At 38.0% G+C, this 12,036-nt stretch overlaps 1 protein-coding gene across 17 annotated transcripts in view; it reads right to left on the bottom strand.

Annotated features, from left to right (window-relative positions):
* The window catches only part of ANKS1B (ankyrin repeat and sterile alpha motif domain containing 1B), a 1,210,519-nt gene that overhangs the window by 746,686 nt on the left and 451,797 nt on the right, over positions 1-12,036 (bottom strand). For all 17 annotated transcript variants that reach the window (XM_037845547.1, XM_037845538.1, XM_037845540.1 and 14 more), the window contains exon 10: positions 8,292-8,457. In XM_037845547.1, coding sequence (XP_037701475.1) covers positions 8,292-8,457 — 166 coding nt within the window. The remainder of the gene's footprint in view (positions 1-8,291; positions 8,458-12,036) is intronic.

Raw genomic sequence — 12,036 nt, 5'->3', positions numbered from 1 at the left:
GTGGAGCCAAGAGCCACAGAGGACAATTCCTAGACCATAAGGCTGAGTTCTCATCAAGAAATTGGCAATATGTGCCTAACTAGACTGAGAATTGCCACAGACCAGTGACTACTGTGTCATCCCTGTTTGTCCTACTCTTGAACAGGGGCATCCATTGTGTTTATCCTATACTTGCCCCACCATTGTATGTTGGGGGTATAGGAGATGGGTACTTGTTTCTTTAGTTCATAGGTGATCATTGCCAAGTACAAAGTACTCAAGTTCTTGTACCATGAGAACTGCACCAAGAATCCTAATCCTGACTCTAATTGAGAGATCCTTTGACTTTGAGATCATGCTGTAATGGGCTGCTATTTGCAAAACTTGAAGGAGGAAATGAGTGTAATGTGCATGTGAACTTGACGTGAACTGGTATGCCCAAAGGGCAGATTGTATTTCTCAAAAATGAGAGCAAAGTATCTCCCATCATATAAGCTCTTCTTACAAAGTAACTTTAATACTCCTTCCATCTGAGCAGATTTGAGACTACAGTACATGTGATGAGCTTTTTGAGACTAGATCATAAAAAGTAATACAACATCCACCTGTTTCCCTTGGGATGCTCTCTTTCTTAGAACCCAGCCAGGATATCATGAGGAAACCTAAGCAGTCAATGGAGAGGAAACAATATCCCCAGCTGAAAGCCTCATTGAGCCCTTAGGTTATAGCCAACATCAATTTGCCAGCTATGTAAATGGGCTGTCTTGAAGATGGATCCCTCATACCTCAGTTAAGCAGCCCCAGCTCATGCTGTGTGGTGCTGCCAAGCCATCCCTGCTAAATGGTCTCTGCCAAACTTTCAGGTTTGTGAGCAAAATAAATGGCTGATGCTACTTATGCCCATTTGTATATATTACATCTCCCAGAAAAAGCCATGTTCTTTGATTCAATCTTTTGGGGGCAGATTGATTAATCTGTGTATGACCTTTTGATTGGATGTTTCCATGGAGATATGACCCACCCAAATGTGGGTGATGACTCTGATTGGATTGTTTCCATGGAGGTGTGACTCTGCCCATTCAGCTTGGGTCTTGATTAGTTTATCAGAGCCCTATAAAAGCTCAGACAGAAGGAGCTCATCACTTGCTGCATCTGAGACATACATTTTGAAGACAGCCATTGAAAGCTGACACTGACATTTTGGAGAACTCCATTTTGAAACATAACCTGGGAGTAAGCAGATGCCAGCCATGTGCCTTGCCAGCTAACAGAGGTTTTCCAGATGCCAATGGGCTTTCTCCAGTGAAGGTACCCTCTTATTGATGCCTTACCTTGGACACTTTATAGCCTTAACACTGTAACTTTGTAACCACATAAACCCCCTTTATAAAAGCCAATCCATTTCTGGTATTTTGCATAATGGCAGCATTAGCAAACCAGAACACTACTTTAATTCCATAAGTCTTGGGGTGGTTTGTTAAATAGCAATAGATAAGTGATATAGGCATCATCTCCTTTATGAAATCTTCCTCAAGCTACCAGGTAGGGTTAAATGCTCCTTCTTGCCCCTCTCAAAGCAATCTTTATGTAATATCTTAGCTCATATTATGCTTTATTAAAATTAACTGTTTACCTGTCTGCTTCTATGTAAGCTCAAGGGCAGGTCAGTACATTTTTGGAAAATTGCCTCCTCAAATATTACTTCAGCCCCATTCTCTTTCTCCTCTCCTCTCCTTCTGAACTTTAACCAGACAAATGAGAACTTCTTTGTGTATCTTCCAAGTCTCTCATATTCTCTTTCATATTTTCTATCTCTTTGTCTCTCTGTGAAACATTAGTAAAAATTTCTTCTGACCTATTTTCCAGCTCACTAAACTTTTCTTCAGTTGAATCTAATCTGCTGTTCCCCCATCTAATGAGTAGTGTTTTTTTGTTTTTGTTTTTGTTTTTCATTTCTAAAAGTAGACCCCCTTCTTCAAATATGCTAGGTCATTTTCATGGTTTTTCTTCCTTAAGATAACGTCAAGCTTATTTTTATCTATAATAAATAAATATATATATATATATATTTAAATAATATGCATCTGATAATTCCAGTATTTGAAGTCTTTTTAGGTGTGGCTCTATTTTTTTCTTTTTTCCATTGGTTCCCCATCAGGGTTCCTTTCCTTGTGGCCTTAATTATGGTAAAGTGCTGATTTTAATTGGAAGAGTATTAATAGAAATTATTTGGGGCCTTGGAAGAGAGTACATTCCTCTATAGAGGGCTTATATTTACATCTACTAGGGGCCTGAGGGTATTTCTTCAAATTAAATTCATGATTGAAGTTTTTTGGGTCACCTAGGTAATAAGAATTTTTGGTGCAAATCTGTGTGACTGCCAGTTTCTGGTAAAAACTTATCAGGAGGGAGGATCTAAGATGGTGGCATAAAGAGGAGTGGAAGCTAGTTAGTCCCCCTGAAACAACTAATAAACAACCAGGAACAACTAGTAAATAATCTGGAATAACTGCAGGGGGACAAACGTGACTGTCCACTCATCATATACCAACCTGAATTGGGAAGAATGCCTGAGATCGCAGCATAAAATCTGCAAGTAAAAACTGTGGATCCAAGCCGGTCACCCCCTCCACCCATGGCCTGATCTGCAAAGCCTCATGGAGCTAGAGAGCAGCTCTCTCCCAGCAAGTGAATACAGCTCTGCTGAGCTCCAATTGCAGTTTTGATTAACAAGCATGGACTGCTCAATATGAATCCCCAACAAGTAGACAGAGGATTTGGGTAAAGACTGAACTTGGAGAGCCGAAGGATGGCCACAAACTGGCCCTGAAAGGGGCTTTCTGTCCCTGTTTCAGCTCAGTGGAGAAAGCTTCAGCCATTTTCAGTTCCCAGTGCTCTGATCCAGACAAGGGTGGAGATAGCACAGGCAGAGAGACCATGAAATGCTAATGAACTCTCCCTAGGGGGTTGATCTTCCCTAAAGAAAAGGGGTGGGTCCCAGCTCTACCACCCACCTTCCATTTAGAACCAGACCCCAGAGCCTGGGGGAAAACAGCCATGGGCCACCCTCCTTACACCAGTCTGGAGCTACAGGCTGACAGGTACCACCTGCTGGGCAGAAAAGCACAGTGACCTGAGGCCTCACAGAGAGTACCAACTTTCTAAGATACACCCTCAGGGAAACTGGATAATGAATATTTCTTCCTTCTGTGACTGTAGCCTGTTTTGGTCTCAAAAAACCTGATTGGGGTAATTGAGGAAACCATGCCTAGACAACAGAAAACTACAACCTACACTTAGAAAAATGAAATTATGGCCCAGTCAAAAGGACAAACTTACACTTCAACTGAGATACAGGAATTTAAACAACAAATACTAAGTCAATTAAAAAAGTTGAGGGAAGATATGGCAAAAGAGATGAACCATATAATGAAAACACTGAGCGTACATAAGGTAGAAACTGAAAGTTTAAAAAAACAACTGAAAGAGTCTATGGAAATGAAAGGCATAACACAAGAGATGAAAGACACAATGGAAACATACAATGGCAGATCTCAAGAGACAGAAGAAAACACTCAGGAACTGGAGAACAAGGCAACTGAAAACCTACATAAAAAAGAACAGATAGAGAAAAGAATGGAAAAATACAAGCAATGTCTCTGGGAATTTAAGGACAAAACAAAAATCAGGAATGTACGTGTCATTGGTGTCCCAGAAGGAGAAGAGAAAGGAAAAGGGCAGAAGCAATAGTAGAGGGAATAATCAATGAAAATTTACCATCTCTTATGAAAGACATAAAATTACAGATCCAAGAAGCACAGCATACCAAGACACTTAATAATCAGATTATAAAATATCAAAGATTAAGAGAGAATCCTGAAAGCAACAAGAGAAAAGCGATCCATCACATACAAAGGAAGCTTGATAAGACTATGTGCGGATTTCTCAATGGAAACCATGGAGGGAAGAAGGAAGTGGGGTGATATACTTAAGATACTGAAAGAAAAAAATCACCAACCAAGAATCCTATATCCGGCAAAACTGTCCATCAAATATGAGGGAGAGCTTAAAATATTCTCAGACAAACAGACAATGACAGAGTTTGTGAACAAGATACCTGCTCTACAGGAAACACTAAAGGAAGTACTGCAGACAGAAAGGAAAATACAAGAGTGAGAGGTTTGGAAAACAATTTTTGGAGAGAGTAGCACAGCAATGTAAGTATACTGAACTAAGATGGCTGTCAGTATGGTTCAAAGAGGAAGATTGGGACCATGTGGGACACCAGAACAAAAAATGAAGGATAAAGACAGACTGTGTAACTCAGGGAAACCTAGGGTGCTCAATGAGTGTGATAAAAGGTACAAACAGGTTTTTACATGAGGTAGAACAAATGAATGTCAACATTACAAGGTGTTAAAAATAGGGTGAGATTGGCGGGAAAATACAATCAATGCAAACTAGAGACTAGAATTTACAGAAACATTGTATTATGCTTCCTTTAATATAATGAAGGCAATATACCAAAGGTAAATGCATATGGTGTGGGGGGGATATGGGAAGGATATGGGACTCCTGGAATTGGTGATGTCTGACACTTTATTCTACTTTAGGTCAGTGCTATCTTTCCTTTTGTTGCTTTCCAGCTGTCATGTGTTTTTTTGTTGTTGCTGTTTTTTCTCTCTCTCTTTCTCTTTTCATTTTCTTTTGTCTCTCTGCCTTCTTTGACTCTTCCTTCTTCTTTGTGGAAGAAATGGAGATGTCCTTTTATAGATAGTTGTGATGGTGGTGAATACATAAATACGTGACTATACAGGGAACCAACAATTGTTTACTAAGTAATGCATGGTATGTGAACAAAATCATCTTCAAAGAAACAGTCTGATGAAGAAATCTTGAGGGCACTATACTGAGTGAAATAAGACAGACACATAAAGGCAGACATTGCAGGGTCTCACTGATATGAACTAATTATAATATGTAAACGCATAGACATGAAATATATGTTACCAGGATATAGAATGAGGCTAAAGAATGGGGAGCAGTTGCTTATTATGAACAGAATGTTCAACTAGGGTGAACTTAAACATTTGGAAATGGACAGAGGTGATGGTAGCACATTGTGAGAATAACTAACAGTGATGAAAGGTGTGTGAAGGTGGTAGAAAGGTTAAGCTCAGAGTCATGTATGTCACCAAAAGGAAAGTTGGAGGTTGAAAGATGGAAATGTATGGAACAGTGAATCCTGAGGTGGGCAATGTCCATGATTAACTGTACAAATATTAGAAATCTCTTTCAAGAACTAGAACAAATGTATGACACTATAACTAGAAGTTAATAATAGAGGGGCATATAGGGAAAAAAATATACCTATTGCAAACTATATACTCCAGTTAGTAGTATTTTAACATTCTTTCATCAACAGTAACAAATGTACTATAACAAAACTATGAATCGATAATGGAGAAGGTGTGGTTAGGAGTATGGGAAGATTTAAGTTTCCTTTTTTTGTCTTTATTTCTTTTGTGGAGTAATGAACATGTTCTAAAAATTGAAAAAAAAATTAATTGGGGTGATGGATGCACAGCTGTATGATGGTACCATGGGCAACTGATTGTACACTTTGGATCTTTGGATAGTTGTATGGTATGTGAACAATCTCATAAGAAAATAAATACACACACACACACACACACACATATAAACTTAAAAGGAATGTTCCTTGTTGCTCTGCTCTGCAACAATGCAACTTTTCTTTTAGTTCCCTGGGGATTACTGTGGGGAGGAGCAGCCCTTGGAGTCCCAGCTTTATGGAGAAAGGGTTTCTAATTAGATTTCATATTCTGGGCAGGCACAGAGGTTTGTTTTTTTTTTTTTTTTTGTATCCAAACCCATAGAGGCCTTGAGCATCATGTTCAAGATCAACAGGTTCAGCAAATTCCCTCAGCACAAAAATGGATTTATTGTTCCATTGTCTTCCAACCCTCACTGATATTTTGGCCTGATTATTTCTTCTAACCTATTAACAAAAAAAGAGTTCCTGATTTAAATTTTATTCAACTTATACAATTTTCCTGCCCACTTTTTGATGCTTTTCATAATTTTCTTTTCTTTTCTTTAATTTACCCAGAATTTAATTTGTTTTTAGCTGAGTGGTTGATCTGAGTTACCTGGTCTATGTCTTTTTCAACCCTGTATCCTCAGCATTCAGAACAGTGCCTGGCACATGAAGGAACTCAGTTTTTGATTGCTCAATGAATAAACAGCTGTCTTCTTCCACTCCTTCATTCCTGCCCGGTATAGTGCTTACCTCCATCACCTCTGACTTACTCTACCCACTATGCCCTAACTAAAGCCCTTTTATATTTTCACAAACAGTCTTTCCATATTCCTACTTTATCTGATATATCCCCCTGAATAACACTATTTTCCTCACTACTGCTCCTGTGGAAGATTTTTCATTCTTAACAACGCCCATAGTTCGGGATCAGCATTCTCTTCATTCTCCGCAACTGCTTCTGGATTCCTCACAATTCTGCCTTCATCCAAAATCTGCTGCTCATCTAATTTTAACATTCTATCTTATTATAACATTCTTTTCCTATTTTATTGCTGTCATATATGGACTTCCAGTCAAAATACCCATTTTTTAAGGGTTTCAGTACTTGCTTCCCAATTTCTACTTTTTTCATCTTGTAATATAATGCAGAACTATAACAATATTTAAGAGCACAAGTTAGACTACCCAAGTTCAAGTCCCAGATGTGTCCCTTATTAACATATAACCTTGGGAAGGTACTTAATGTTTCAGTGCCTCAGTTACCTCATTTGTAAAATGGGAGAAATATTATTGCCTTACAGCATTGTAAGTATTATATGAAATAACACATATAAATTACTCAAAACAGTATCTGCAGCATAGTAAATGCTCAGTAAATTTTAACTATTTTCATTAATAGGCTCATTCTAAAAAATCTTCCTTCTACAGGTTCATGATTCATATAATCCCACCCTCAATACTGCTCAAAAACCTATTTTCTCGTCTCTATAAAATTTCCTAGCCTCTTAACTCTGACTTTCCTGAATTTTATTTTAACCCTTCTCAAGATCCAGCCTTTCCTTTTGGCCTTTTATCTTTCCAAGAAATTGAATCCATTTGGAAATACATATTTCAGAATTTCTCTGTACTTATTACCATGACCTCTTCTCTATGGGAGAGCAATGTCTGTGTTCTCTTAGACGAGCTCAGTCTTAACTTCCACCCATCCTGTTCTCTCTTTTCATTCTTTATCTTCAGTACCTTGCTCTCTAACAGAAAATTCCTCCCACCTATAAATTTGATCAAGTCTCAATTATTCTAAAATAAACTACCCAGTTCTCCCTCCTAACTGCTTTCTTCTCATGTTACCATCTTCTAATCCTCTTGAAAGGGTAATCTCTATTTTCCACTCCCACTTCCTTATTTCCCTGTTCCCAATATCTCACTGTTAAATTCTAGAAATCTGGTTGTACCATGTCACTTCTAAAATTTATCTCATAAGTAACAGTAATTTGATGGCCAACACCAAAAAGCCTCTCTTCAGAACCCTTTTTACAACTTTTTTTGCAGCACTGAATATTTGACTACCTGCTCAAAACGCTCCTGCTTCTTTAGTTTTCATGTCATTACTCCATATTCTTTCTTAGAGACAGCGGTGAAGTAGCAGGAAGCGAATTTGATGGCCATTAAAACCCCACGTTCAAACCCAAGCCCCACCACTTATTGATCTTAAATCAGATATTTAGCCCCAATTTCCTTATCAACAAAATGTAGAAAATAGTTGTCTAGCCGTTATCACTAGTTTTCAATGCAAATAAAATAATGGATCTTAAAATGAAAAAAAAAAAAAAAAAAAAAAAGACATAAAATACTGTACCAAGTAGCTAAGTGTACTTTGATAACATGGAAACAATAGATAGGATGCATAAAAGTATATAAAACACTCTCACTACCAAATCTGCTATGAAGTCCTCAAGGACCCAAATCTTTGTATCTGACATAGAAGTTTTCTCACTATTAAAAGGTTTCAGAATGTCTTCGCCAAGGCAATACCACCCCACGAGTGTTCTTGGATGGAAGTTAAAAGACTTGAAATAAAAACTCTGGCTTACCTGGACTCACTTCGTACTGCAAAAAAAATGATTATTGCCACTACCTTGGGGCCCTTAGTTTTCATAATATAGTGAGAACTCAAAATATTTATGATACATTGTCACACATGCAAGCACAAAAAGCATTTGGTCTGGTTGTGAGGAAAAAAAGAAAAGATTACCAGTTCTTGAGGTAGGTGCCCTTGCAATTTCTAAGGAGCAAGGTTTCTTTGTAACTGCTGTGTCTGCGAGATCACATAGAAAGTTCTCATTTTCTGAAGGAAATGTATCCAGAGAAGTAGATGGTACCATTTCCATTGTGTAATTCCTCTTCTTTGGATAGGACTCCTGAAAAGAAGAGGAAAAAATAAAAATAGCTTTGTGATAAAACTTTGTTTGATTTATAAAACCTAGAAAAGATGAACTAGTAAAGGGTCCTTATAATTTGGTTCCCCTGAATTTACTGCTGAACTTCGTTCAGATCTTCCCTTGTTGTGACCTCTTTTTGTTACTATGTGTCTGTTTTCTAGTTGTTGCATAAACTGTTTAATCAACAATCATTCCCAAGACATTAATCCTTTGACTACATCCTTGCAAAAGCCATGTGATTCAATTTTGATCTGTTAGATATAAGGAGAAACTTGATAGGAGGCTTCTAGAAAAATAATTTTCCCTAGAAGAGAGGTAGAATAAGCCTCTTGTGATCTAAGACAATTTAAGTCTAAGATCAAAAAGGTAACAAGCTGAGAATGATGACAGAAGAATACCAAGAGCCTGGAGCTTTGATTATATTGGTAAGCCATTAGAATAGCCCTGGGACTACTAAACTAAATAATGAAGTTCTTATAATTTGAGCCATTGTGAAATGGGTTTTCTTGTCATTTGGAGTTAAAATATTCCCATGTAACACACTAGTATTTTGTGTGTGTGTGTGTGTGTGTGTGTGTATACTGTTTACAAATATACTAGTGTTGCTCTTTTATAGTTAGCATAAAATTTAGATCCAATTCTACCGTAACTGATTCTTCAATATATAATAAAATTGGAATTCATTCCAATTTTACAAGATCCTAATTTCTTGAACAGAAGATATTTATTGGTTAACAAACACTTATTGGGCATCTATTATATATCTAGGACTGTGATAAATACTGGAGATTTTTAAAAACTAGTAAGATACAATCCTTGTTGTCAGTAAGTTCACTGTCTAGTGAAGAAGACAGACAAATTACCTGCATGATGAAATTCACAATTAATCCTGTTTTGTTTTGAAAGTTTGATATCTTTATAAAGTAAACTTCATCATCAACAGAAAAAGAAAAATTTTATAAACCCCCATTTTCAAAAAAATATTCACAAAAAATCCAAGGGTTGGTAAAGATTTAATACAAGTTTCTATGTTTTATATACTATTTGTAGTACACAGAATAAGTATTCAAGGTCAGTGTACTTGCTTTCAGACCATATCAGACCCTCAAACATCAAAGAGTCAATTATGTTCATTCCACTCTATTGAAGGAAGGAAATTGGGAATAATTTATTTTTAACAACAAAGGGTGACAAAGTTGAAAGCATCCTGAGGAAAGCAATCAGGATGGTATGTGACTTAAAAATCATGTCACAGAAGAAATGATGAAAGGACCTGCAGTGACTTACAGCAACATAATGGTTTTCTCAACAAATTTGAAAGGCTATCCTTCAAAACCTATCCCTCAAAGGTGGGTGGGGGAAGGTAGCTCTGGTGGTAGATTTATTCTAAAGCTCTTAAAGGCAGAACAAAGACTAATGTTTACAGCTCAAACAGGGCAAATTTGGATCCATACAAAATGCAATTTTCTACCAATTAAAAATAGTGCTTATCTTTTAAAATAAAAATGCACTAATAAAATTATTAATTAACAAACAGCACTAGAAAGCAACAGAAGGAACTCTTCATTACTGGAAATCTTCCATCAGAACTATCTCTTGATGAAATTATGGATGAAACACATTGTACAGTCAACACACCAGATGACTACAAACTCCATGAAGACTGGACTTGGTCTTGTTCACCACTCTATTCCCTGAATCTAATACAGATGTTCAGTAAGCATTTATTGATCTACTGACTAATCTTCAGTATCCTTTCAAACAAATCTATAACTACCAGTTAGGAAAACGACCATGCCTTTTTCAGATGTAAATTAATTTGCTTTTGAGTCTGGTTATTATTATTTATTGCTTTGAATATCCAAAGTGAAAAAAATTGAGATCATAATCATAAGATTGTAAACAGTCTATGTAAACAGAGTCTCCAGCTTTAACTCTAGTTTATCCTAAAACTAAATTAATCAGATCAACCCATTTTTCATGGATTTGGTTAAGCCAGATTTTTACTGTATTTATTGAGGATTTTAAAGGCCTAGAAAACACTTTGGCATTTAACTACCAAACAAGATGGGTTAGTTTGCTTTACCCCTTAAAAAGGAAGTTATGTATGTTTATTAGAGAAAAATTTTTAAATATAAGAGAAAAACAATCATGAAAACACAGCATGCGGTGATAATTAATATTAGCATTTTGCTGTATATCCTCCGAAACTGTTTCCCTTTGTAAATATGTGTGTGGCCATGTGAATATGTGCAAAGGAAAGAAAAAATATATTTTAAACAATAATGCACTACACATTTTTCTGCTTCCTAAAGGAGTCCAATAATACCTCATTAGAATAGAAGTCTGTAATAAACAGCTTCCTTATGGGCCAAACTGCATGCAGTCTTCTTAGCCCTGAAATACTCAGACCCAAGCACCCCCATGTACCTGCTTACTGTCTCATGGGCATCACCAAAGGCTTAGCAGTCCAGTCAGGTTCATGGAGGGAACACAATTAGGGAATCAAAGGCTCTTCAGTGTGGGGAAAGGAACTTTGGAAACAACTGGCAGCATGGAAAGGCACCATCTATGTTACCCATGTTGAAGTGCAAAGGCCTGTATCACGGTGAACATCACTGGAATGACCTAGCTGATAAAGGATGCTCCCAGCTGCTTTTCGTCCCTTATGAGACCAGAGATCCTCCTGGGAGAGAGGCAGAGGATAAGGCTTGCTCGGAGGATGAGGACAATGAAGTTACCCTCAATGACATCTGTGAAATAGCTGAGCTTCCCATAGCTGCTTCTGCTGCTGGGTGGATCCATCCCTGAACTGGACATGGAAATTTCGACACCATGAAATTATGGACCCAGGAATGGGGGGTACCTCTCTCATTAAAAGAGGCAAAATCTGCCATTTACCAATGTGAGAAATGTCAACTACAAGCCAGAGCCTAAAAAGGGCATTTAGGGACTATTACCAGGGGGGCCACACTGGTCTGCTCACAGCAGGTAGACTGCATCAGCCCTCTCCCTCCATCCCAAGGTAACTCCTGCACCTTGGTCATGGCAGCCACCTGTTCAGGCTGTGGCCTTGTCTTTCCAGTTCACCGTGTGGACATGGTACATACGTGGAATACCTTGGAAAAGTGGCTCTGCCACCCTTTCACAATCTAGATGACAAAGCCTCTGACCAAGGATCCCACTTTATTGCATAATCCACTCAAGGATGGGCCTGGACTCACAGAATTAGGTGGACCTTCCTCGTTACCCTCCTCCTAAAGGCTGAAGTCAGCATTGTGGAGAATTTTCATGGCCACCAAAAAAAGGAATTATGACGTCTATACCCTGACAACCTTCTTATGGATTGACTGTCTGCCTTACTTGGGCCCTCTGGAAGCAGCAGTTCCCTGGATGGGAAACACGGCCTTATCCTGCTTCCTAGCACACAGACAGGGTGGGGGTGACACCCAGGTTTTGCTACATGTCTGCCTTATACCCATCAAGATGATGATTGGCCCTGAAAGGAGGATCAAGGACACACCATTTAGGATTCTCCTTTTCAGCCACTGTCAGGGG

The sequence above is a fragment of the Choloepus didactylus genome, chromosome 8 (genome assembly GCF_015220235.1).
Source record: "Choloepus didactylus isolate mChoDid1 chromosome 8, mChoDid1.pri, whole genome shotgun sequence".
Lineage (NCBI taxonomy): Eukaryota > Metazoa > Chordata > Mammalia > Pilosa > Megalonychidae > Choloepus > Choloepus didactylus.
Note: the sequence above shows the minus strand (reverse complement) of the source record. Positions and strands in the feature narration are given on the sequence as shown.